This window comes from Molothrus aeneus, chromosome 18 (assembly GCF_037042795.1).
Source record: "Molothrus aeneus isolate 106 chromosome 18, BPBGC_Maene_1.0, whole genome shotgun sequence".
In the NCBI taxonomy this organism is placed as follows: domain Eukaryota; kingdom Metazoa; phylum Chordata; class Aves; order Passeriformes; family Icteridae; genus Molothrus; species Molothrus aeneus.
Window position 1 is genome coordinate 3853750 of NC_089663.1, and position 27965 is coordinate 3881714.

A 27965-nucleotide genomic window follows, 5' to 3' on the forward strand; every position below is an offset into this window, starting at 1 on the left:
AGGCAGCTCTGCACTGTGTCTGTTGTGGGGCTCTGCACAGAGAGCTGAACATGGGCTTGTTGGCAGCTGCTTGGCTCCTGGATGGTGAGAGGATTAGGGTAATAACATGTGACACCAGCAGGCTGGTCTGCTTCTGTGGGGATGCTGCACATCATCTGGAGTGAAGCATTTGTTACCTATTGCACATGGAAGCAGAAAGGCTGCAATAATCAAGTCTGGTGGAGCTGAGAGGAACCACCACATTAATTCACTGCAGCCCAGCCTGGCCCTTGTTGCAAGGGTGTCTGGGACCTTCAGGTTAAGAAGTTTGTCATTCCCCTTGTGCCTGTGCAAGAACACAGTGCCTGGAGTTCTATACTGGACTAGCAGAGGGAATGGTACAGTTTGGAAGTGGACAGTTCATGTTTTCCATCAGTAAGCTCTGTGGTCTGCTCTCCAAGATAACTTTCAATGCATTTCTAATATTTCATTTCCACTAATAAGTTTTTTTCCCCCGATAAAGGCATATTTTATCTTGATAGACCATTTTGGCCATTACCTTTGATGTGGGTTTTTAATCCAGATTTGCAGGAGCTCAGTCTATCTTTGCTACATGAGCTAAAGGCTGAAAAATATTTCTTCCAGTAACTTCCTAGTGAGCCAAAAGTGTGGGTCAGATGAGAGGACAAAGAAATACAGAATGCCGGACTAGTTTGGAAATAACTGAACTGGAAACACAAATACTTAACCTGGTCATTAAAACCTTTTGAAAAATTAAGAAGGTTACAATGTTGGAGACAAAGAAATGTAACATTCCCTCCCGCCTGAGAGGCTTTGCTCTCTTTCCATGGTAGCCTGAAGTCAGGACAGCCAGTCTCTGTTCTTGAATTAATTCTTTTACAAAATCATTTTAGTCTTAAGACCTTAAACCTGGAGGTGTTTAAACCCAAATGGTTGTGCCTGGAAGAAAGAGACAATAATTAAGCTTCTTACAGTCTCCTGCTCTGGCTTTAAGCACTCTCTCCCCTTTATTTCAAAGCAAATTAACTGAGTTCTATTGGGGATATCTAATATCTGATGGCAAACTAACAGTTCTGTCTGCTCTTGAAATCTTCATGTCTACACCATGTTAAGCTCACAATATACTGTTTTAGGATTTATTAGTAGTAAATACAAGCCAGAAGTTTTCCAGTGTGTGTAGACTTGGTACTCAACCCTGCAGTTACAAACATGTCTGAATGCATGAAAACAGGGGTGACCATTCCCATATATGTGAAATGAGTTAGTGCTAAAAAAGATGGGACAAAATTCAAGGAGTTGGTTTAAAATATAATAAACTCTCCCAGGCAGTCTTCAGACAGGAAGAGAGAAAACATTTTCTCAAATGTATATTTAAATTTTATGGTAGATTGACCTGGACATGTTTGATTAGCTTTTAAATCCCTGCAAAGTTTGATTCCAAATAACTTCTATCAGGCTGTTTCTTAAAAACGGTGCTCATATGTGTTTGCTCATTTCCTTTAAAACTTGATAAACTTATTTCAAAAGTGAGAGGAAAAAGAGCTAAGAAGTGGTTTTTGGAGCTTGGCTTGATTAAAGCAAGATGTGCAAATGTTCAGTGCAGAAGGATGATTTCTCATAGCCAATACAGTAGAACTTGTGGATGCTTTTTGTGGAAAAATGAGGAAACTCAAACTCTATAGTGAACAGTGGCCAGGATGAAAGCTACGGCTTCAAACTATTCTAATAAAGTTTCCTCTTCACTAAATGTTTTAACCACAGATAGGTGCAATAGGGCCACACATGGAAAGTGAATGCCATAAAAATGAGCAAGTCCATCACAAAGATTTGGAAACTTTGTGATGGACTGGAAACCATGAAACTCATATGGCAGCATGTCACATTGCAGTACTCAAATAAAAAGGTACAAATCTATGTTCTTAAAGGATTGTTCTGGAGCTGTTAAGTAACATTTTACTGAAAATATTTCTTGGTCAGCTAGTACTTGATCTGTCCTAAACACAAAAGAACTGTGCTGAATACCTGCAGACAAAAAGCTTCTAGAGAGATACCATTTAACTTAGCAGTGCTTCTTCCTGTACTTTGGCAGCCTCCAGCTATATCTGAATTGTTCTCCCTCTTGACAGCATGAAAAGATCTGTTCAGAGCATAAGGTCTTTGGAGCAGACTTTGAGCACAAGGCAGACCTTGCTCTTGGTGATTGCTGACAAAAGATAATTACAATGTGTTAGTAATAACATCTGAGCACTTTGATCTGCTGAAGCTGAATCTATACTTAGTGCATTAACATGGGTAATAAGTACAGGAATTCTGTCTCCTTTTAGCCCAACTTTGCTCTGTTTCCACCCAGGGTGAGCCTGTGGATGCAGGTGCAGCAGCTGCTGGAACACAGCATGTTTACCTTCTGTGCAGTGCACAGATGTAAACACTGAGGGGGATTAGGTCTTTAATTCCCAGATCCTCAGGGCAGGGCTTGGCCTTCAGAGCACTCTGCACCTCCCCAGCTGTACAGAGGGGCAAATATGCAATAGTAATTTCTAGTGTGAGCCAGAGCCTAAATTCACAGCAGGTGTATTCAAAGCTGAAGATATATTTTCCAAACCACTCTTGTAACCCAGCTTTTGGGAAGCTTCTCAGTACTTCTCCAAGTGGCCAGATCTTATTCATGTGATAATGATCTTATGCATGTGTCTCTCTCTGGAGAGACTGCATGGCTGTAGCTGTGGCCAGTGAGGAGAGGGTCTGGAAATATGGATCTCTCCTTGCAGCTTTGTCCTCCTACAATCTTGCTTTTAAAAAGCTCTTGCATGAATTTTATTGAAATAACAGCTTTTGGCAAACTTGCTGGCCTTTTGGTACTTTAAGTCCTACAACAGGCTGTGCTTGGAAATAAAAAATAAAGTAGATGTGGAGAGGAAACGTAGCTGAAAAACGAGGTGGGTGCAACACATGCTGTGGGATGGCATATAAAGGATACTATACTCTGCCAAACCATACACATGCAGGGGAATCATTATCAGGGACTGGAAAGAGCCCCTCTCTGTATGAGTTTCAGGGTTTAGTGTATGTGAGTATCACTAAAGGTAAAGTATGGATGGTCCTGTATGGGGGAAGATGCCTCAGTCACCAACCCTTCATGTATTCAGCTATTTTTCTGATAGAAAAGAAGTGCAGTATTATTAGAGGAAGAAAAACCTGCTGCAGCAACATCCCAGCAGCTCTGTTAGAGTAACTGCCTGGGAGAGAGTCCACTGAAAATGTTACAAAAGCCGTGCTTGGCTGTGGGCAGCCAGTTTGGCACAAATATGTTAGACTCAGACTTGTACCTGTAGCCAAGGTTTTGCAAATCCAGGTCAGGTGTCATTCAAGTGAAAGCCCTTTCCTGCACTGTCTATAAGATGCTGCTTAGAGGGATAAGAGTAACTGAAGCTGTGGTTTTTTGGCACAGAGGCTGCTGCTTTTTGACAACTGACTCCATGCAGACACAGCCAGCTCTCAGCAAGCCTGGGCTGAGCTGGAGCAGGTGCCAGGCAGGTCTGGGACTGACCCACAGCCCTGGTGTGGGGCTGCCTGCAAACCCATAAGCACTGGTCAAGGTCTTAGACTGGTAAACACTGCACAGACAGAATTAGCAGCCTGTCCTGTGTTTGATGCTGAGAAAAGATCTCTTTTCTCTGTGAAGGTTTCACAGCTGAGGCTTTGGCTGGTAAGAAGCATGCTTCCCTCCTTCACCAAAACTTCCTGTTCACCCTCAGTGATTTATCTTGGAGGGGCAGAGTTTGTAAACAAGGAGAGTTTCCCTACAGCTGCCCTTTAGGGAAAATATTGTTGCTTTTGGCTTTGGTGCTTTTAAGCAGAAGTCAGTACCAATGACATGTACCCTGTGCATGTGCCTTTTGACCCTACCTAGGGCCAAAAAAGGGAATGGAGACCAGCTGTAAAGTGCAACAAGAAAAGGACAACAAAAGTGGTGTGGCAGTGGCTGTTCTTCAGCTTCAGAGACTCCTTGACAAGTTACTGTTGGGAATGTGCTTAATTTTCAAAGCCCTGTTTGAGCATGCTCATACTTTACCTGTGGCAACCTTAGTTGCTTTCCAGGTATGTTCATCTATCCCTTTATCTTCAGCAGAGAGGGCTGCCCTGCCTGAGCGTGTGTGGATTCTCCTGCACTTAATCGTGGGCTGATCTACTCCATCTCTTCTGCTACTACAGCAGGATTTTAAACTGGGATCTTCCCTAGCTTTGCTGCACATAAATGATTAACTTTCTCTTCCTCTAGCTGCCTGAAATCAAGAGTAATGTGACCAGTGACAGAGGAGACTGTGGTATTCAGCTCTCAGCAGTTTTTATTACTCCTGCTGCTGTAGCTGAATTTCTCTATGTGCACAAGCCAGTGGTAGCAGCACTAAATCTCCTGAGCCCCTGCTGTGTGCTGGAGTGTCTAAAATGGTGCTGCTTAGAGCTTCTGCCAGTACACAGACATGTGAGTGAGCTAGGAGGGCTTTCATCCTATCAGTGCTAAAAATCACCTGCCTTAAGCCACTGATCCCTTTCCTCCCTCCGTGCAAGTCTTGCATGCAGTGAGGTGTGTGCTGGTGCTGGCAGATGGCTGGGGAGCAAACAGGTCCACATGAGCATGCAAAAAAATCAGGCTGCATCGCTGCTCACCAGCCTGTGCCAGGACCTGGGTTTTCTTCTGCCTGTCACTGGCTGCCCCATCACCCTTTGGCTTGGCTGTTTGGTGACCTACCTCCTGGAAAGTTTTCCCCCCTCCTCTCTCAGCTCTCTCTAGTTGATTAGTCTAAGAGATATCAGCCATTGCACATTGTTGAATTCATTTTTAGACACAATGCTGTGCCAGAGATTTATTTGCTCAATTACAGAAATACTATTATTTCTGCTGCAGTATGTCTGGATTTGGTTTTGTTCCTGAGGCTGGTGCTGATTTCAGCCTCCTTTCCTTGGCTCTGCTTAAAGATATTTTTTGTTGTTCTGTTGAATTTGAGCAGATATCTCCACTTTGGGAAGTTATAAAGAACTGAGTGGACTGAAGAAGGAACAAGTGGTTTAATCATGTCACTACTGCAGCACAGGTAGGCTTTTATCACTTAGATCTTCAACTCTTAACACCTGTATGTAATGCAGGGCTGCTCAGCTCCATGCACAGGCACTCTCTGCATCTCCTATGTGGAGGTCTCACGTCAGTGCCACACATGGCAAAAGCTGGTTTTGGGTGCCCAGGATGCCACATGAGACAAGGAAATTCTTCCTCAGCAGACCCACACACCAGGTGGAGGAGAGACAAGCTTCATGCAAGTGGAGCATGTGTGGAAGCTCCTTGACTTGATGCTTTGGTCATGTCTGCCTGAGCAGTGGGGCACGAGGGTGCAACCCAGAGCTGCTTGCTCAGAGAAAGTCTGAGTACAACCCATGTCAGACAGTGTGTGCACACCAAGTGATGGCCTGAACCCTGGATAGTTTTCAGAAATTAACAGGTTAAAGTGAAGCATAATTTTGTTAAGCTCTTGCAGGGATTTGGAATTTCCCAGTGTGATCCCACTGACAACAAGGGACAAGGAGATAAAGATATTAGAGCTGAGTTTTCAGCACAAGTGTTCTCTCAAGCACTGATTCAAAATACAGCTTTACATGTCAAGCTGTGAAACACCAAGTATATCCATGTCTCAAAGTTATTTATTTAGAGGACAAGACAAATACTACCAGTTAAAAAGCTCTCTATTGATTTTCACCCTTACTCAGGTTTGCTGAAAGGGTTTAGGATTTAATATTGTTTATGGCAACAATTAAACATTACCAGGAAAGGAGTGTTTTGGCCAGGTCCCTTCACAGAGTGTGAATTTACACGAGGGTTATGAGGCTCACTGGGGCTAATCCCTGCCAGCATTATACATCATCTGACAGTTGCCAAGGAGACAAGGATAATCTGAGTGAAACAAGATATGTGAGAAGGGTATTTATGGACATTTGCCTAACGATGCTGGTGGAATGCACCAAGAAGTGATTATCTGAGTGCCTTTGAAGTACTACCTCTTCTGTGATGAATATGGAGGACTGGTACACATGCAAAAAATGTCCCTGTGAAATTAAAGCAGCAGCAGCTTGGCCTTGATTTTTTCCTTTTATCCTATGGTGGCCTCATCCAGTGCTGTGGGTGATGCCTTAAGATTTTAGCCTTTATATTTTTCAAATCCTGTACTGCATTAGTGCATAACTCTAAACTCCATATAAAGTATTAACTACTGTCTTCATATTTTGCTCAGACAAAACAATTCCTGTAAGCCTAAAACTCAAGGACACCCTACAGCCTCAGGACCCGAAAAGTACCAACAAAAGTGACTTGGGGGGGGAGCAAACTGGGGGTAAATTACTTCATTACCTCAACCTGAACCCTGATATGCAAATGGACCAAACTTTGTGTGAAAACCTTGTGACCATCATCCATCTTGGGTGTAGCCCCTGGGAGGCTTCTGACTGCCCAAGGTGTATCTATTGAAGGCCTTTAAGAAATACCTGCTGTTATTCTCTTAATCTTGTCCAGCCTCTGGTTCTAGAAAGTCACTCCAAGGCTTCAAGGGGAGGGGCAGACAAGGCTTTTGCAGTGCTGTGAGTTCCCTGTCCAGCCACCTGCACTCTGTGGCATCAGCAGAGCATACACAAGGATAAACAACGTAAAGAAGTCATTTCAGTCTGACAGAGGCTTAATGAGAACTGTCCACTCCACATGCCTGAAATACTCACAGGTGCCTCAGGCCAAGCGGTGTGAGGGGAGGGGAGAGTGGAGGTGTGCAGGTGGTACTCACAGGCATGGAGGTGTGTGTGCTTTGTTGATGGCTTTACAGCCAGCCAGCTCATTTCTCCCCCCTGCAGGGTGAGCCCAGCTGCACCACAGACACTGGCTCTGGGTGCTTGTGTCACATTCACTGAGCTGTGGGCAGGGTTAGCATCATGGCCTACTCGGTATGTGGGTCTAGACAGGCATTTTGGGCAATTATGCCACTTTCCCTGACCTGGGGTGCCTTATAGCTTAGTGAGATTAAATAAACCAGAGAGCTAATACCTTCATTTGAACAAGCTCATGCTTGGAAAGGCTTCTGCACTGTTGGTTTCACACAGCAAAATATTTCCTTGGCAGGGTGTTCCATGGCCATGAAAAGGGTCAGAGATTGTTGGAGGAGGCCCATGTCTGGGACCAGGAGCACTAAAATTGTGTGATTTGGAGCTTTCTCACATTGGGCAAATCTTCCCTTCCTGTGCTGAGGTGAGGCAGTGACATGCAGTCAGGGAGAAAGCTGCATGTCTCCTTCCCTCTCCCCCACTTTGACCTTCTTAGTTTCTGATACTGTCTCTTGATGGAGGATTAAGAAGGATGGGAAGACAGAAGGAATTTCCCAAGTTTTGAATGCCTGATGCAAAGAACTCCTTTGAAAGGAGGGAGATGCTGTGAGAGCCAGCCTGCAGCTGATGGGTTGTGTCTCGTGATGCCAGAGTTAATCTGGGTAAGCAGAGATTAACTGAGCTGCTGGATTGGATAATGCCTGAACTGGTTTATTGCAGCTTCTGCTGATAAAGCAGCCCAAGCCTCAGAGACCCCTCCTTGTCTGCAGCTCTGCAGGGTGAGGGCCTGTGCCCATGGCAGCAGTGCCTCAGGCACAGGAAGGTCCCAGGAAGAGGTGGCATTAATGAAATCATCAATTTTATAAGCATTTGCCTGGACCCCTTAAAGCTTTAAATATTTATGAGTTAGACTTCACTAGGAGTCTGGTCCCTTGTGCTAAAGTGGAGAGTGAAATAAAGGCTAAGCAGCACAACATTTAGGGAGAATTTGTGCAGAAAGTGAAGTACAACATCCAGGAAAGCCTAGGGAAATAAATCTTTCTGTAATAGAGGCAAACCTACAGGAATAGTTTGAGCTGGCAAATCCCTGTGCAACTTCATAGCTGATCAATAGATGTTATTTAGACAAATATCACACTGCTACATTCTACCAACGATCTCTTTTAAACAAACATGGTCATTCCAGGCTTTCTCATTTGGCTTCTAAACATAAATCTGTTGAAAGTATGACTCCCACAAAATCTGAGTCTATTCAAGCATTTTGAATAATGGCCTGTTTACATCTGTTTTCACCCTTTCATTAATTTATGTCCATGTAGAGTTACAATGCAAGTCAGTTCCAAAGCCTTTGAGATCACACATTCCTTGTGAGCATTCCCTCAGGTTTCTCTGCCTCATTCTTTAGTATTCATGAACAGCAAGAAGACATGACCTGATGTTAGTCAAACTCTTGCCTGCATAAAAGGGAAACCTCAGAAGGTCTCTTTCAGACTTAACTTTGCCTGGTTCTTCTCATATCAGTGCAGAAATTGGCCAGCCCTCCCTGACTGGTGTCTGCTTGGCCATTTCCCAAAAGTTTCCTTTTTGATGGAGACCTTGTAGAGTTTCTGGACCATCTCTTCGACTCAGCCAAACTTACAGCTGTTTTTGGGTTTTTTTTAATATCAGTCTAATTTTTATCCTGCAATTTATACACATGACCATTTATGTAAGGGACATGGAGACTAAAGAAAGCTTATACTTGGTCAAGGAGTAATGTCTGAGCACTAGCCTTACCCTGTCATGCTGTCAGTGTGGGACACAGAGCACTAAATTCCTATTCCACATCTTAAAAACAAATAACAAACCCCACCCCAGTTCACTCCCATTCTATAAGATCAAGAGAAGCTCTAACTCTTGACTACTCTCCCTGAGTGGAGATTTTTCATTCACTTGGGTCTTATTTATTGGTTTTCATTGAAAAGTCTTGTCAGTGCCTCAGTTTCCTGGTATTCCCATAGAATTTATGCCAATCCCTTGCTAACCAAGTAAAGAAACACTGGAGAGCTCTTTAGGTACTTCTCCAAAAGGCCTTCTCTTGAAATTTGTGTGTGTTTTTGTCCTGAAACACTTCACCTGCAAAAGCAAATGGGACTATGGATCTCTTCTATAAATACAGACCCTTCCCTCCAGCAAGTCTTGACGTTTTTTACCTGTCTAATGGTCCTAGTGTGAGTGAAAAATCTACACCTGAATTGTAGAACACTTCCATTTTCCTGGATTTGAGCTTGTAGACAGCCAAGTACAATGGTGCTTTGTTCAACAAGTAACCAGGAACAGCTCAGGCAAAATAGTTGCCAAATGGAACAGCTTTCTAAGAGCACCCCTGTCACTACAAAACTGTGCCAAGTCTGGAAGTGGATTCAGGAACAGACTTTAAAGGATGTAGAGAACAAAGCAATCACAAGGTTAAATTTTGTTATCTTGGTGCACTGAACTGCAAAGGAACTGAAGGATTCCATTTAAAGGGCAAATCCAATGAGCTGGATGCTTTAGTTACCCAAACATCAGCAGGTCGTGTAACTGTTCTGTGAAAGCTCTGCAGCTATGACACATCTGCATTACTGTGCTAATCGTGGTAGAGTCATAACCCAGCTGAAACTATCCAAGCAGTCCCTCAGTTTAAAAATGTTCTCTCCATGCTTCAACAGCAGAACCTTCTAGGCAAGAATAGTTAGGAGAGGAAGAGAACAGTTAATGGAATTGTTCCCAACACTTCTGACCTCAGCAGTCCCCCTTCAAACACTGCCATGGATCCCATCCATGATGGAAATCTGTTGGAGGACTTGGCACCTACAGAACTGAGCCTCTGCAGAAGGATAACTACTGAGGTTGTGAGGCCAGCCTGTATCTCCTCCAAATTAAATGCTTCCTTGGGCTGCTTATGAGCACCCTTTTACTCCAGTTGCTCTGACATGCAGGTCCCTTGACGTATGTCAGTTGTTTCCTGTGGTACTCCTGCCTCTGGATCCTGTTGTGTCCCTGTCTGAGGTGGCATTTCCCATCCCTGTGGTGGTGCTGCCAAGCATGAGCCAGCTCTGTATTGCATCATGGCCACCAGAAGTCAACAACAGCGTCTTCCTGATCCTGTATCTCTGCTCAAAATAAACTGGGTTCTGCTAAATGACATTCTAAACAAAATGTTGGTTAAGCTCTTGGCTGTTTTGCAAGAGGCCTCTGATTTCATGGGTAATCAGAGCACTCAATACAGCTGGCAAAACCCTCTCAGTGTAGAAGAGACTTCCCTCTTGAGCTATTGTCTACTAAATTGCATTTAGAAAAAAGCAAGTCTTCTTTTTTTCTGCTTGAAAAAAGAAGACTTTCATTATAAGGTGTGTAAACTTTATAACCCAGAATGGGTCTTTAAAGATTAAATGCTTTTAATTGGTTTTTTCTTATGTAGCTATTTGCAAAGCCTTCAATCATGTTTGGTTCTAGCTAGTAATGCAGTGGCTGGATACAAACACCTTCTGTGTCCTACTTTCTAGAATCTCCTGGAGAAAGTGTTTACAGCAAGTGTGAATAAGCAGAAATATTTTGAAAAAATTTCTTCTGTCCATGTGTTCATACCTCTGAGCTGCTGCATAAAACAATTCCAATAAACAACCTAGATGTAAACAAAATAGCCGCTCAAAATGTTTAGTGCAGTAGAAGAGGGGAGGAAAGGACTCATTCAGAATTTTATCTTCTTACTCCAGAACAAATTCAGCTTCAGTTTTATGTTGGATTCTGGCTTTCAGATGTTCACAGATTAGTGGTGCTGCTGATGTCTCAAGACAGAAGCCCTGCATGAACTTTTGAAATCTCTCCTAGGACCACCTGCCAGCAGAAAGCTGGACTATGAGAGGGCTCAGCTGAAGTGCAGGGAAGAACAATGTATGGCTGACTACCAAGGGCTTTACACCAACGTGTATTTGTCCACTCATTCCTGCAGATGTGCCGCTCGGTGGAAGGGGGGATGGTGGGACAGGAGGAGTGGCTCTGTGATGGCTCCCCGGGCAGCCTCTGCTGCCTCATCCAGGCACGACAGCCTCGGAGGGTGGGAGATGAGCCGTGCACAGCCTGCAGGCTCAGTGGCTCGGGCAGACAATCATTTCCCTGGTGCCACGTCCGAGCTGGACTCCCGGGAGATGCTCTGTGCCAAATCCCCAGCAGGGTCACCTGGGCTCACTCACTGATCTGCTCACAAGGGGCTCTTTTCACCCAGGATATGAAATGTTTGCCTGTCCCAGCAGTCTCGGGAGCTCACTGTGGATGGTACAGACAACAGGCTGCCTTGGGCTGGTACAGCTCCAGCGCGATGTTGGGGGGGAAATCGCCGTGAGCAGAGGAGGGAAGGTGGGGAGGGGCCCGCGGGGGATGCAGAGGCGCCGCGGGAACACGGCCCGGCAGCAGCGAGCCGAGCCCACGGGGGTGGCAGCCGGGCCGCGGCCACCGCCCGCCCGCCTCGGACGTCACAAGTGCGTCTCCCTGCGTGTCCCTGACTGTCGTGGCGTTACAGGCAGAGAAATCACGCCCGGTTGCCACGGCGACATCAGCAGCCGGGACATGCCGTGCTGTCATCCAGCAACCGGCGAGGGGTCCTTGGGGACAGAGGGGATGCTCTGCTGCCCCAGAGGAGGATGAGGGTCCCACCCAGCCCCTGGGAGGCAGGGATGCCATCCTTTTGCCCAGGAGCAGCGACTTGTGTAGTTCCACTGCCTTAGCAGTAACATTTTTTTCTAATCTAAATAGTAGTTTAATCCTTTTCCTAGGGAGGGCTTCGCTATTCACGAGCCCCTGTTTTAGTCCATGCACAGCTTTCATAGAAGCATGAAATGTTAAGGGATGGGAATGGACCTTACAGATCATCTAGTCCCAATTCCCCCCGCCACAGGCAGGGCATTTTCCCATTAGACCAGGCAGTTCCAAGCCCTGTCCAACCTGGTTTTGAGCATTACCAGGGTTGGGACAGCCACAACCTCCCTGGGCAACCTGCTCTAGTGTCTCAGCACCCTCACAGGAGAGAATTTCTTTCTAATACTTAACCTGAATTTCCCTTCTTTTAATTTGTCCCCATTCCCCTTTGTCCTACCAATACAGCCCATTCTCTTTCTGCCCATACCATAAGTGCTCATCAGCCAAAGGACTCAAGGGTAAAAATCTTTCACAAAATGAGTGTGTGCAAAATCCTTGAGCAAATTCTGTAGGGGTGCTCCCCCTCATGTTTGCTGAAATTACTTTGGCACTTCCTGTATTTATTCCTTGATGTCTGGATGATCCTGTTCCTGTTGGGTCCCAAAGCTCTGTGTGTCCTAAAATGGGGTTAATGGGTGCTGCAGGCTTGGACTGACTCTCAGCAGAGGGTTGAGCCTCTGTCCTTGTTCTCCCAGAAGGATAAGTGCCACTCAGCAGTGACCTCAAGGTGTTTCTCCATTACCTTCTAGGGCACTGAATCATTTCATTGAAGGACTCTGCAGGCGAGAACAGGCAGCTGCAGTCACGTCCTATATTCACAGCCTCAGCATGGAAAGCCTCAGCACTCCAGGCCTGATGTGGCACGAAGCTGAATTATTAACAAGTGCTCTCTGCTAGAGGAGAAGCAACTGGAGAGAAGGAGCCTTTCTCATTAGTATTCCCTGGGTGATCAGGGATCTGGCTATGTGGCGTGAGGATCTGCTGATGCTCCAGAGGGGTGGGGAGCTGGGAATGAGGTTACTGGGAGGTTCACTGGAATCAGTGTTTGGCTCTGTCTGGTGCTGGTGTCTGTTTCCTCTCACCTCAGCATGTGTGACACGAGTGTGTGCCTTATGCCAGGCACAAAACAGTGCTGGAGGGCTGTCTGCCTTCCCCCAAGGAATGAGCAGCCCCACCACAGCTGCCATGACAAGCAGGTCCTTCAGCCCCTTCAACAGGAAGCAGTGCTGCCCTTTCTCCTGCAATCTCCCCTTCCATTGAATTTGGACTGCTCAATTGTGATGCAGGTGAAGATTTGCTACTCAGGACTCTGTGCTTGCTTGCTAATAAGCTACTCACTGAATAGGTCCAGTAAACACTTCGAAGAGCAAAAACTGAAGAGTTTTTACGGAAAAGAATTCAGCGTAGTGGTTGATCTGCACCTTGAAATGTAGGGATAGTAAAAGAAACTCTTCTTTAGCCCAGGTTCACTCAGGATCTTTGTCTGGTTAAAAATAAACCCCCTGAAGCAGGACTTAAATTCAGCCTGGCTTGCCTCTGTGCTAAGGATGGAGCTCTCAATAGACCCTGCTGGGCTACTGGAGACAACTTAATAAACAAGACTTGCATTAAGCACCTGTATAGATAAAATAAGGAATTAAAGACATAATTCATAGTGTAATTACTACAGATCTCTGGCATGGCAAAAGCAGTGCATCTTGCCCAGCACACTTCTTCCAATAACTTGCTTTTTCAGTGAATAATCTGAATTTCTTAAACCCAACATTGTTCCTATGCTGATAGACCCAGCAACAACCATTCAGAAAAATCTCTTCAAATAAGTAACTGACAACAGATCTGCCTCTCCTGTGTGTTCTTGACCATAAAAGGATGTATTTAAAATACAAGTAATTTGGAAAGGAGAACACATTATGGTTAGCTTGTTCTTAAATAAAAACCTGTTTCTTTCAAAGCAAAGCTAGGCAGTGCCTGCCAGTTCTCTAACATGCTGCATGTTAGAGCATGAAGTGAGAAACTTCAACTGAAATATTACTGAAAGGAGGGTTTTGTGGTTAGTAAATAATACCTCCTTTGGAGAATTGTGGGCTGGCTGCTCCTGTTCTTGTAGCAGAGGGATTGACTGAAACACCTCATTCTTTGTAGCAGCATGCTGGCTCTAGATGCTGAGTGAATCTAAGGAGTTGGTGATTGAGAGCCCCTCTGAGGGATGCCACAGCAGCCCAGCATTCCCCTCTACACACAAGGAGCTGTTTCAGCAGTGCAAGATGACACTCTGCCACTGCCCCGGGAAACAGATTTGCATTGCAAAAACTACCTGAGCCTGACATTGTGAAATCGCTCCCGGTGCTCCACAAACCATAAAAGAAGCCCAGCTGAACCGGGCAGGATGAGCCTCGCCCAAGCTTCATGCAGCAAACAGCTCCAGGAGCCAGAGCTGGGGAGCAGGAAATGTGTGGGAAAGCCATCTGGTGAAGAAGGCACTCAGAAACAGCGTGGAAGTCTTTTCTCATTCACTTCCTGACAAAGTAGTAATATGTTGTCTCATTATAGGAAGATGACTGCTTGCTATTATTATTTGTATTAGTAACTCCTAGAAGCCCAAAGGTGGGGACAGGACTCTTGCTGTGCTACCTGCTGTGGGCACATGTAAGAGGAGACCTCTCCCTATACACACTCCTCCATTAAAGGACAGAAGGCATAGGATTGTGGGTTTTGTGTTTTTCTTTTTTCTTTTTCTTTTTTTATCCTCGTGGGGAACTGAAACAGATGGGAGACACTGAAGGAGCTGGAAACAGAACATGTAATAATTCCCAAGCCTTGACTTTCTCAGCAGAACTGTTCTTTGCCTCATACTTTAGCTCTGAGCAGTTCTGGTGAGTGGTTTGTACCCTGGCACACTGCTCATGAGGAGCTCTTCAGTTCTCCTTGGTAAACTTGGCATTTAGCTTGGTGTGGACACACTGCTGAGAGCTCCTGCACCCTTTGCTGTGCTGAGGCAGGGGGAGGGAAATCAAAGCAATGTGCAGAAGGGATTTTAATCATCATGTAGCAAATTAAAAAATATTGTGGAGGTCTTAAACTTGCTCTTTGGCATTTCAATCATGTCTTTCATCATGTGCTCCCAGTCCAGCCAACCAAATTTTCCCCAAGGTTTAATGCTGCTCTAACCTCAGGCAGTATCTTTGTTCTGCTAAAAGCAGAGAACCAAAGGCTGTATTTCAAGAGGAGGCAAAGTTCCTTACAGCCTACTTACTATTATTAGATATTTAAAGTTCTCCTATATCACCACCTCATTGGAAGTCCTCAAAACTTTTTAAGGACCTTATTTTAGCCTCTTGGTGACAGAGGCAAGAGGCTAATTTTTAGATACTAGAACAGACTTAAAATTCCTATCCTTGAGTTTTCCTTATCAGTCTTTGCTGGAACTGATGATGGATTTTTTCAGTCCCAGGCAATAATTGCAAGACAGAGCTTTCCAGGTCCCCTTGCTGTCCTTGTGTGGGTGTGTGTGCTTGGTTGGTTGGCATTAGTGCCAGGTTTAGACAAAGTGAGTATGTGTTGGCTTTTCATCTCTGGGGAAGGCAGAGTTTAAAAAATGTCCTAAGGACTAATTAGTTGGTGAAAGTGTGGCAGCAGCAGGAAGGAGGAGGGGCAGGACGGAGGAGATGGTGGCTGCTGCCCTGCTTTGAGATAAAAGAGGCTGAAGCCCAGGGAATCCAGAAGAAACAAGCAGGGCCATGTGGGCTGGCAGCTCCTGAGGCTGACTGTCATTTAACACACAGAGCCTCATGCCAAGGGGATACCTTCTCCAGGAGTGACATGATCAAGTGTTGTTTAGTGGGGCCACGAGGTGTTAATTGCTAAAAACTATAGAAATTCAAATTTGAGGAGCTTCTAGTGTAGAACGACTACCAGAGAGAAGCCTGTCTTTGTGTCCTGAGTGCAGCAGGATGGGGCAGACTTGAGGCTCTGAATAAGGCTTTCATCACCTTATCCCAGACTTCTCATGACCCTCTGCTCCCAAACAACCCACGGTGACACAAATGCAGAACCAGGAACACAAGGATGATAGCAGCAACGCCTTAAACATCACAGAAGCTGTAATAGCACCTCTTTGTGGGGCTTTTCCTCCTCAGTGCTCAGTTCGTGATCCCAGGAGAGACTCCAGCCTATGGCAAGCACATCCATGCAACTCTTATTTGTCCTTTTTATTAATTGGAAGCCTAAGTGGTAACAGGAGCCAGAACTACATGGGTGCAGGGTTCAGGCAGTGCCACTGCCTCAGGGATTATTACATGTGTAACCTCTTCAGAAGAAGAGACCAGACACATGAGACTGTAAATACACTATGGAGCAGCAAATATGGAATATTAAGCAGCTAATATAATGCTAAGATTTTAAAAAGCCTCAGCTAAAGCCCTGAGAATGACAACAGATCGTTCCCTACTCTCTTTCAATTTGTCCAGGTTTTCCTGACTGTGGGAAGACTGTTTACCCCCTTGCTATACTCACTGCTGTGTCTGAGTTACTGGCAAGTTTTGGCCAGGTGACAAACTCCATGAGCACTGAATCGTGCCTCAGCAAACATCAGCTCTGTCTCTATCAGAGCTTATCTGCATTGGAGAAAAACTGTCCTCCAGGCTGGGAGCAGGGCTGGGCTGCAATGGGAAGGGCAGCAGCAATACTCAGCATTTTTGAATATGGCAGTTCTGAAGTGGGTCAATGAAGACCATTTCTGGCACTAACAGGGAGTTAAGGGAACAAAACCCATGCTTGGACACCACATGCTGGTAAACTTGGTGGTTCCTCTGACAAGGCTTTGTGGAGTGGATCTCTCAGCATCTGGCTGTGAGAGGTTCCTCTAGCACAAGTATCATGTGAGGATAATCCCATCTGTTTTAAAAGCCCAAAAAAAGCTGTCTGGTTTGCCTCTCCCACCTTCCAGTATGTTCTTCCAGTTTATGCTTATGCTGGGACAATAACAAATCTTACATTCCCCAGCCAGTGACAGAAATCATACATACACAGAAGGAGCCAACTTATTAGCCCTGGATAAGAAACCTGACACAACACAGGGCTTGTGCAGTCTTGGGTGGAAACCCTCATCCATAGTGTATGTGGAATAAGCTCTGTCCAGAGAAAAGGTGAAAGATTTGTAGCTCACTTGGGACACATTGCTTTAAAAACATGAATAAACTTAGCAGCATTCCTGAGCTAAGGAAGATCAGGTCTTTTGGGGTTTTTTTTCCTCTTTTTTTTTAAAGTTAGTTAACCAAATTGGAATAAGTGACTTTTTAAATTCTTGACAAGAAAATCTACAGTGGAATAAGGAGTGATTTCCTCAAGTGTCAGTACAGTGTCATACCCAACACTAGCTCCTCTCACCTCCAGAGGCACAGGACAACTGCATACACAGCTTGAGTGAAGGCCTGCACATCTGACCCTCTTCAGAGTCCCCTGATCCTACTGTTGTGGTTGAGGTGTTCACTCTTCCATAAGCAAAATCCCTGTGTCAGCCTCAGAGACTCAGCTCTGACAGAATTTAGTCTGAGAGAGGTTCTTAGAGCATGAGGTGGGCCTCTTCAGCCTGAATCTGTGTGTTTTTGTTCTATGCTATTTTGGGAATAAGCAACTGCTAACAAGCAAATGCTTTCGTCTGCTGGAGTAACTGTGTTCTCAAGCATTAAAATTATGGTTTGTACTAACTGTCCAGTGGGGAGGAAAAAAATCAAGGCTCTTAATTCCAGAAGACAGGTTAACTTCTGTGAGAAGGAGGCAGAAACTGTTAAGTCTTTTGCTGTCAGAAAGAAACTCATGCTGCAAGTATTCAGTCAATTAGGCTGATTTGTAGCAGCCTCACTATAAATCCTCTTTCATTCAGAGGCAAGTTAAGCTCTTTGATGAAACATGGCATTCCAAGGAATTTCAGTAGGTTCTCACACATCTAACCATGGCAAAGTTATCTGTAGTGACACACCATCTGAGAATGACATGGTATGTTCAATTCTACAACATTACAACCAATGTATCTCAAAAAAGGGAGGCCTGCAAAAAGCCTTTCGCCCCATTGTTGCAGATTAGCCTTCTTCTTGCATGCTAAATTTGTTCAGCCTATTAGTAAATTAGAAACAGATTTTCTACATCAGTTCTTGATACAAAAACAGTTGAGAGAGATAACTATGCAGTAAATGACCACTCAACCCAGAAACACAACTGTTTTGCCAAAGAAATGCATCACTCCTTGGAGGTGTAAAATCAGTTTAAAGGCAGCATGTGTAACATAACCAAAGGCAGAACCTTTTGTTTCCCTGGAAGCTGGAGATTCCCCACTCCTTTGCCCCAGAGGGGGATGGCAGCTGTCCCATGCCCAGCTGTGCCACCCAGCTGACTCACCCTGCTGAGCTGGTCCAGGAGTCTTTGGTTCTGCTCGGAGAGTTCCTGGACAGCGCGCGTCTTCTCGCGGTCGGCCTCGCGCAGGTGGACCTGCTGCTTCTCCAGCTCGTCCTGCAGCTGCTTCACGTCGCTCTCCAGCTCTGACACCCTTCCTTCCCACTCGCCCTCCTTGTTCTCAAATCGCCGCCGCAGCTCGTGCTTCTCTTGCTCCAGGTGCTACATGATGGGGGAGAAGGGGTTAGGAAGGGAGGGGAAAAAGGTGAATGTCTCCTTTTCCTCCTCTATGCTAGGGCTAAAACCTCATGCAGGAAAGAGGATGGTGCTGGAGCGTGACAATGCCATGGAGATAACAATTCCACATCAGGGCAGGTCACTGGCACTAAAGCCAATTTCCATTTCCAGCAATTGGCCTGTCCTTGGCCACTGGAGTTCAGCACATTGAATTTTTACTGAAATAACTGCCAAAAGAGTGAAGTAGGCTGCATGTCAATAGCCGAGATATATAGGTCAGACGGAGCAATTGATTTAGCAGAGCCCAGCTTAACTCCAAAGCAATATTTCAGTGGTCAGTGGCATAATTTTTTAAAAATTGCCTTTATAGTCAAAATACACAAACTATATACCCTTACTGTTGGTGAGGAATGTAGATGAGGCATCCTTGTTGTCATATGGGTCTCATGAACAACAGTTGAATCATCTATCCATTTGCTTCTTCTATTCCTGACCTAATTAGTTGTCTGAGAGTTTGATAGTGCACAGTAACTCCATTGTTTGATGCAGCCTGCTCTGGAATGGCAATGGATGCAATGAACTGGTTGCTATAGACATTATGTACATCCATGTTCTGGGTTCAGGTTTCTTAGAAACCACTCTCAGTTCTGGAGACTCTGCTTGGCTTTGGATTGGCTGGAAAATGAGGGACAGCACCAATCTGGTGAAACTTTTGCATGTTTTACAGGCTCAGTTAAATGAGGGCTTGATTGAAACAGAGCTGCAAATCAGGTCAAAGCAGATTTATGTTGTGCCCATTTGAAAGAATCCCTGCTCCAAAACCCTGAGTTTGAATTTCCCTTGGTGGCTGAAGACACACATTTACTTTCAGAACAGTCACAGATTGGGGACATGGGCATGTCCCAGGATCAGCAGGGAAACCTGAAAAATGGGAGTCCTCTCCTTGTTGGTTGTCCTCTGATCCCCAGAATATTCTCCTGCTACTCTCTATCAGATTCCCCAGTCTTTAAGGAATGTGTCTTAGATAAGAACAGAAACCCACTGGGCCAAACACTGGTAGCACTTGCCTATTTCTCCCAAGTGAATTGTTCCCTCATGAACAATTCCCATGGCACTTCTGATAGGAGGGAAAAATAAACCTGCTAGGTGGAAAAGAAAATTGCACTGCATTTATGTGAAGTGGCTTTTTATTGCTTGTTAGAAACACAGGCTGTGAGGGGGCTGTTTCCCCTGGGTGCCTATTGCTGATGACACACAGCCTCCTTGGCAGGGTCCCTGTCACCTTCCCAAGCAGGTCTGAATGTCAAAACCCTCCAGTACCTCTCCAGCTTCTGGCCTGTGTATTGCTAATCTTCCACCTTTTTTTTGCTCTGCCACACAGATGCCATGTTTTCTCTTTCTTCACCTGATCCCCAAATCCTTTCCTATGCTCCTTCCAGCTCAGTGTAGCAGCATGTTGCTTATGCCTTCAAATCCTTCTGCAAATTCCAGATTTTCATGAAAAACCCTTAAATGAGGGAAAGTTGATTAAAAACAGTGGTCCATAGTAGGGGATTTCCCCATGTTTCAGCTCTAAAAGAATGAGCATCCTTGCAAATGAGAGCTAAGCAAAAATAGAAATATTTTAGTGCAATAGGTAGGCATGAGATCCCAGCACCTGGCCCATGACAACCATTGCAAAGAAATCTTGTTTGTAGTCCAAGTGTGGCTGGAGCAGCCACAATTTCACTTTCAGCAGCACACTGAAAATTCTGTCTTTTATAGCTCTGCCTCTTTCACTGCTAGGCAACGTTTAGAAAGATCCAGGGCCTTCTCTAAATGGAAAGTGGAACTTCAGCCTGCTGAGAAGCAGCACTGCAGCTGAAGTGCCCCAGACACCCAAATGTGATTTAGAAGCCACCGATAAGCCTTGTCAATCATTTAAAAAGCACTTTAGTTTTTCACTGCAAAAGAAAATCACTACAGAGAGCCCCCATAAATGGCCATCACAAAGGCTGGCATTAGAAGAAGGTGAAGAATATGAAGTTTATTCTGTTGTGACAGAGAAACCAGAACAGAGCAGGGGGGCACAGAGAGGCTGTTGCAAAGAGGAGGAGAACCCAGATGAGATGTGTTGACTGGTCCCTCCTGCTTCTGTCAGCAGCCACCTCTCCTGGCCTGCCCTCACCCCAGCACCTGCAGGGCTGCAGGTCTGGAGAGGGGATTTCTGCACGTAGTGCTGATAGGGCAAACTGCTGGCCTCAGTAGGGGAGTTTCTTGTTTCCTGAGTGTCTCTCCATTCACCAGCTGCTCACTGATTTTTAAACACAACTGCTTTCCAGAAGATGTTTTCTTCTGAAAACAGCTTCTCTTCAACTTAACTGAGCTGGGCTGGTCCTCATCTGAAGAGATGAAAGCAAGGGGGAGTTTCCCAGCTGATAAAAAGAGGGTTCATACTGTAAAATGCTTGGACACAGCAGGTTCCTCTGTGTCAGAGGAACAGCACTATTAACTGTTTTAATCCCTTAGAGAGGATAAAACTGTCTAGGATCACATATCAGAATTTATTACAGAACTTCAATTTCATGATTAGAAATGAATTTAAATTCAGGCTGTGAAGTGCCAGAATAGGTGCATGGCAGGAATGCTGTACCTCAGCAATGAACCCACAAAAGTAGAACGTATTTAATCTTGAGGCAAAGCACCCAACAAGCAGACCAGGACCTTGGCTATTGTTAAATGGAGAGGCTTCACTGAGCTCTTTTAACCCATTCTGAACTGTGAATTGGGACAAAATATCTCCTTTTAAGTGCTAAACATCATTATATCAGGTTGTCACCAAGGATCTCATTTGAGACTTTGCTTTGTGTCACCATCAGAAAGTTCTCAGCATAGGGAAGGAGGGAACAGCTGTGGGTCCTTCCTCTCTGCTACTCTGAAATAAAAAAGCTTATTGTGAAATTTTATTCACTTCAGTGACAACAGGAGGAGGCCGAGATTTAATCTGCAGAGGCTGGGATTATCAAGCTTGTGTTTTAGAAGATTAATGTTGAAATTTGATTTTTTGTGTGAAGCAGCACTGGGTTAAATTTGCCAAACACAATGGAAAAAAAATGCCCCTAAAGTAGATAACACTAACTCCTCTCAAATGGGTAGCCTGGAAAATAGCAATCTGTTATTCCACTGGGAAGTTAGGGCGATAGTAATGGGATGAAAATATGTAAACAGCCAGTTGTGTTTACAATCTCTTCATTTACCTTCTGAATGGGCCTGTGAGAGCAGAGGTAAACATTTGTGGGATGTTATTTAAAGTACTATACAGTCATAGCTTCTCCCCTCTCCTTTTCACCTCTACATTTTGCAAGCACTGAGTGGTATTTGAGGTTCCTGAACTCTCTAAGAGGCAGCTCGCTGGGTACCTAAACTTGTGCATTTTTCCTTTAATGGTAGGAAAGGTTCTACTCCAACTCCTAAGGAAAACCATGTCAGCACAACACCACGTACGTCTGTTCTTGCTTAAAGATCAACCTGGAAGCATTCACTCTGGCAAATTTTAATACTCTGGGAAATTCTCATCTGATAAACAGAGCCACTAAGCAACAATTTGAGCAAATGTCACCTTCACTATTTTTTTATTAAAATAGCAAAGGCAGAGAGATTCCCTTGCAAAAAGGAAGGGATCAGTTGAGGTAAATGACAAGCTTAATAAGAGAGAGGAATTTTTGTCAGGAGAACAAAGGGCATACCGTAATTTCACAAATCCTCTTGAACTTGAGAAATGTTAAGTCTGTGAGGAAGGAATACAGGAATATGCAGGACTGTGCAGAAAGGTCTAGGGCTGTGACTTGAAATGTGAATGTTAATCCAGCACTGTTCAAACTCTCTCCAGAAAGGTGAGAGAGGCTTTCCTCAGCCTTCTAAGCAGTATTACTTATTGGAAGAAATACAATTTCAAGAGTAGCTATGAGGAAGAGTGAATAATAGCGGCTCTCTCAGAATTGTGCAAGAGAGTCGTTCAAAAAAAAAAAAAAGCTGCTAGCACAAGTCCTTTTCTTTGTAATAGCTCTATTTTATCTTTAAAAAATCAATAAATAGCTCAATCCCCCCGAGTTCCTTGCAAACAGCTCTCTCCAGATACCTGTAGGCATTTTTTAGAGCAAACGGCTAACAGCGATGTATCAGTAGGGCTTATCTCCTGCCATGCCTAAAGCCTTAGCTGCAACAGCTTAAGCATAAGGGTCACATATGCTCTGTAGCTCAGTACCTGCTGTGCAAATTTAACTTCCGAGGTATTTCTGTGACGAGATGAGCCGCGCACATCTCTCCCAGGTGGTCCTGGGGCAGAACAGCCCCCCAGGAGCCTCCGGAGCGCGGTGCTGCAGCCCGGCCCCGGCCCCGGCCCCGGCCCCGCACGCCGGCTCTGCGCCGGGGGGATCGGGGGAGAACGGCAGCTTTTCCTCCCCCAGGCCTCGCAGGCAATCCTCAGACCCTTTCTTCCCCGTCACGGCCACAGCGCGTCCCGTGGGCTGCTCGGCAGGGCCCGCGCCCGCCGCCGGCGCTCGCCGGGGAAGGGGCCGCGCTGCGCGGGGAGAACCCGCGGGCCGGGGCCGGGGCCGGGGCCGGGCGGAGCGCGGCGGGGCCTCACCTCCAGCTTGTCGGTGAGCTCCTTGTGCATCCTCTCGTACTGCCGGCTCATGTCCTGGTTGCGCTCCAGCAGCGCCTTGCCCAGCCGCGCCGCCAGCACCAGGTCCTTCTCCTTCTGCCGGATCAGCGAGAGCAGCTCGGGGTCGCGGGCGGCGGCGGCGGGCGGCGGCTCCGGCGGCTCCCCGGCGGCGGCCAGCAGCGCCAGCTCCTCCTCCAGGGCCAGCTCCAGGGCGGCGGCCCCGGGCGGCTCCATGCCGCCGGCGCTGTCCGCCTCCGCCGGTGCTGACCCGGCGGCGGGCAGGCGCAGGCACGGCGCCGACATGGCCCTGCGCGCCGCCGCCGCTCCGCTGCGCCCCCCGCGCCCGGCCCGCGGCTGCGGCGGCTGGGCGGGGAGCGCCGCCGCCCCCGGCCCCCGCCCCCCGGCGCCGGGCCCCGGCAGCGCATCGCCGCCGCCACGGCCACCGCCACTGCCGCCGGCGCAGCCGCCGCCAGCGACACCGGGCCCGGGCGGCGCGGGGGAAACCGGGTCCTGCTGGCCCCGGCTGCCGCGGGCAGGTCTCGCCCCTTCTGCCGCAGGCCCAGGCCAAAAATCCCCCCAAAACATCGGGGAAGTGCCAGGAGGGAATTTGGCACCCCCGAGGGGCACAGCAAGTTCTCCTCGCTCGCCGCCCGATCCCCCAGAACTCTAGCGGGGCTCTTTCGGTTGCCAGAGCAGCTCTCGGGATCTTTGTGCTCAGTAGTTCACCCCGGAGAACTGACTACAGCTTCCAACAGCCACCGGGGCTTGCTTTCAATTTCAGATTGTTTGGCATGTTCTCGGGTAACATTTGTCCTAAAGGTACCCTCAGTGAACGTTGGGAACTGTAGTCAATTCAGCTCCCAGTACTATTCCCTCTATTGGGGGCAGGACTGGTTGGGGTTTCAGTTTTGGTTTTGTTGATTTTTTAAATCTCCTTAGATCCCAGTACAGGAAGGAGGCTGAGGCAGAATACAGCAGCATAAACCTGTATATTGTCACCTTTGCTAAGACCCCATTCCCTCAATTTCTGATTTTACTCTAATTTTAAGCAAGGCTTTACAGTGATGGCACAAAAACATTTTAAAGTGAACTTGTGCTTTTGGTTCCTAGATTCTGCAGACAGGAATTATGAGTTTCACAGCTTTTTTCTTTGTATACTGCTTTCTTGGGGTTTGCTTTCCTTTCCTTCACTTAGACCATGTTCATCTGTATGCAACAGCCCCAACACATCAGTCCAAAGGTGTTTTTGGCTGGGACAATTGGTGACTGATGCAGGTTTCAAGCACGGCTGGCTTCTGCCTGGCGTCAGACCCAGGGCCCTGGAGAGCTGCTGATTATTCCTAACAGTTAGAACATGAATTGTGGGAATGCAAACTTCCCTCTGGCCATCTGCCACTGGGACTTGGCCTTTCGTGGGGATACACCCCAACAGCCCAGCTTGGGGGATCTGTTGATCCTTGGCCTTTTTCTTGGCAGCATCAGTTAACAGCAGTGCTGCTTTTTGATATGTGAGCACCTACTCTCCAAGGACTGGGCAGACTGGTGCCTCGTGCTGCCAGCACCTGTCCCAGCACGGTAACTGTTGGCCCTTATGACCATTGTGATTTTCTTTTCGTTGGTGACCCAGAGGTGGCACCTCCTTTATCTCACAGCAATTCCCCCAGGCACTGACTTTTCTAGTCCTTTTGTCCTTGCAGCTCCACAGACGCTTACACTGCTGGAAAGAGGGATTGACCATAAGGTGAGATGGTTTGGACAAAATTGGCCCTTTTAAAAGAATCCCTGTCCCAAGAGGAGCTGTGATTGCACAGATTTGATCATCTCTATTTAAACACAGGAGGGCGTTTAATATTTAAACTGATTGTGAGCACCTTCTGCTGGAAGTGCCTACTACAGCAAACCAAGCCTCCTGGTGTGATTAATGAAATCCATTGTGGCATCAATTTTCATCTCTAATGCTTCCTTCAGTGTATAAAACAAAAAGAGATTATACTGAGATGGTTTTAATCTCCCAAACAAAGCCTGAAACAAACCCCATTGCTGCATCTGTTAGGAGAGGGATGAAGAAAATCTATTGCTTGGATGGAGAGGGAAAAGCACATATAAATCAGTGAAATGTATTGTAAATATGCCACCATCTTAGTCAGGCCTCTATACAAGCTTAATGTTCTTTTGGGGACTATTGACTGCAAAACATAACTGTGTTATCTGGAGCAACCCTGGATTAAAGCTTTGTTTATAGCACAACATATTATTGACTTCCACTTAAAAAAAAAAATTAAAAATCCATTGTCCTGTGAATTTAATTATTGGTTTGGCTTTTTAGAAATATGGTATGTTACTGCTTCTAAAACTCCTTTGTATGCTACTTTATTAGTATTTGATTTTGTATGTGTCATCTCAATCAAATACCTATGAAAAACTGCTAAAAATATAACAATGCAGTTTCTTTACAATGAAATGGTGGCATTATCTTCTAGGATCCTAAAATATATTTCAGCTGAGAGCTGCGACATTTGCTGCCTTTAAGTGGACGCCCAACTCCCATTTCTGCTCTTCTTGCCCTGCTTCAGCTTGGTTATGTCCTTTGGAGAGCCTCAGCCCAGAAAATAGAAGAACCAGTTATTGGAAATAAGTCAAATATGAGGTTGTTTTAATTGCACTGCTGAAGGCTGATGTGAGACTTCACTCCTCAGGTACTGCAATAGTGAGTAGCTCTTGTGGAGATTTAGATCAGGCATTTCAAGAGCTGACACTCTTGAAACACAGAAGCTTTCTGTGTGTACAGAACAAATGATCTTTCAGCCTGGAAATCACTCCAGGGATGGCCCTTTCTGAAAATGCAAAAAGGCCAGACTGACTCAAGCACACAGAGAACCAAGAGCAAGTGACTGATGCCAGTGATGTCATCACAGAGCACAGAAATGTCACCTTGCCCAGGACACACTGCCTTCTTTGTGATATTAGCAAACAAGGGTGAAAATAAAGCATAGGTGTAAGAGAGTGGTGTAAGAGTCTTTGTAAGAGGGTCAGTCATTCTTTCCTTGCTCAGATGAAAATCTTGCATAGTTCTGTATAAACTAGAAAGCAAAAGGTTCTATTCTTATGGGGCAAAAGGGTGGCACTGACCTTGCCTCTGAGTAATTTTTTCCTTTCTTGCTTTTTTCCATCCCACAAGCACTGAATTCAGTAAAAAAGCCATGGGGAGGGTTGGAGAACTTGATTCAAGGAGCCATCCAGGGCATCCTGCCAGTGCAAATTCCCTCCACTAAACAGGTTCCTAATAGAGCAAGATACTGAAAGAGGCAATCCAGCTTAAGCTGTGGATACAGCAGTGGGTATTGTCCTTCCCAGAGGGTCAAGGGGAGGTGAACTCTAAGCTGTGCAGGCTCTTCAAGCCCATTGTCAAGTATATTGTTAGATCTGATGCTTTGAAATCTGTATTCTGCCTTGCAGGGATTTCACTGGTTGGTTTGCTCACAAAGGAAGTGTGGCAGAGGGTCTGGACCTTTGGTGGTTACACCAACAAATGCTGGAACATGTAGGACTGTATGACTTGAGCAGGACAAAGCATTTTTCACACATCAGGAAAGCTGCAAATCCAATAAATGTCCAAGTGCTTCAATCAATACCATCACCTCAGCTGTGAGGGCAGCACTCAGATAACAGGCACTGCAAGGGATCATCTTTTTTTGTTTAGAGTAAGGGGAGAAAAAGATGTGTTGTGGGAAAGCCACAGCCAGACCTGTAAAAGTAGGTTATTTTCCTGTGCTTTTAAAGCCGACTGTGGTGAGAAAGGAATTCCCATCAACATCCTTAATCTTCCTGCCAGTGGCTGACAGATTTCCAGGGGAGGCAGCACAAGCTATCAGGTTTCTTTTGCCATTCTCTCTCTCTCTTTTTCTCTCTCCCTCCCTGCCCCACTCCCCCCTTTCTGAATGATGAATTGCTTTATTCTTCTCTCTGTTTTTCTGCACTTAATTTCTGACAAATATCTTACGTTTTCTGGTTGTTTGTGTACAACCACAGCCTCAGCCACAGCCTCCTCTGCTGCAAGAGGTGCAGGCAGCCTCAGAGAGTTTGCAGTTACCTTAATGAATAATTAAAGGACATCTGTGTCTTGCTTGCAAAACAGGCCAGAACTGTAAAGCCAGAGATAAGACTCGTGTGTGACCTTTCTTTCTCTTTGCTTCTGTAATGTCCAAACCTATCCAGTATGTGTGTGCCCAGCTTCTCCCTGATGCTGAGTAGAGGAAATACAGAATGGGAAGGTGTATTTGCAGAGCTTGGTAAGGGTGAAAAAACCAGAGATTTATTGTTAAACTCTGGAAAGTTTTAAGAAGGGAAAGGAAGTTGTTATGAGTGTTAGCCAAGCAAGATGTAGTAAAAAAAAAGGCCATCCTATTTTTCTCAAGGCTCAGTATCTCCATAGAGTTTCTGACAAGTTTGTTTTTTCCCAGGATTATCAAAACCACATCAGAAAGAACAGAAAGACCACTCATCCACCATGGTGACTCATGGTATTGAAGTCAGGGGAAACATCCCTTGACTGCTAAGGGGGTAAAGCATGGATGACTCAGGAGTGCCCAAGGACAGAACCAACCATGCTGTGCTCACCCTGCCTGTGTGTAAGGAACAGGAGGTGCAAAGGGAAAAGAACAGGAGAACAGTTTGACTTGTAATATGGCACATAGGAGTTAGAGATGTAACTATTTTGTACCATAGGTGTTAGTCTCTGTGAATTGTGAAGTTTGGAAGCATTCTGTAACAGTCTCTCTATACAAAGCTGACAGTGCTGGGAACAAGCAGAACTACTCCAGACCTGGAGGAGTTGCATGGCCAATATTTCAGGCCAGCTTGATCTCTTTGGTATAGTAGAGGAAATGTATTGGAATATCTGTCTAGAGGCTTTGCCCCAGAGGTCCCAGTTGCCCTTGATGGGCTGCAGCTGCAATGTCCTTAATTGGGCTGCAGCTGTGACCAATGAAGGTGACTGGGATAAAAGGGGGCAGGATAGCCAGTCAGGGAGAGCCTTGGAGGAGCCCTGACCTGAGAGAGAACAGCATGCAGAAGAAGGAGTCAGTGAAGATCTGCAGCCATGAGAATACACCAAAGAGGTATGGACTTT

General features: G+C 45.9%; 1 protein-coding gene across 3 annotated transcripts in view; it reads right to left on the reverse strand.

Annotated features, from left to right (window-relative positions):
• The window catches only part of BICDL1 (BICD family like cargo adaptor 1), a 49646-nt gene extending 26506 nt beyond the window's left edge, over window positions 1-23140 (reverse strand). For all 3 annotated transcript variants that reach the window (XR_010784708.1, XM_066562298.1, XM_066562299.1), the window contains exons 1-2: window positions 22820-23140; window positions 17965-18180 (exon numbers count right to left, since the gene is read on the reverse strand). Coding sequence is in view for 2 of the 3 variants with exons in the window: in XM_066562298.1 (XP_066418395.1) it covers window positions 17965-18180; window positions 22820-23140 (537 nt within the window). In the remaining variant the exon portion in view is untranslated. The remainder of the gene's footprint in view (window positions 1-17964; window positions 18181-22819) is intronic.
• Between the last annotated feature and the right edge of the window lie 4825 nt (window positions 23141-27965).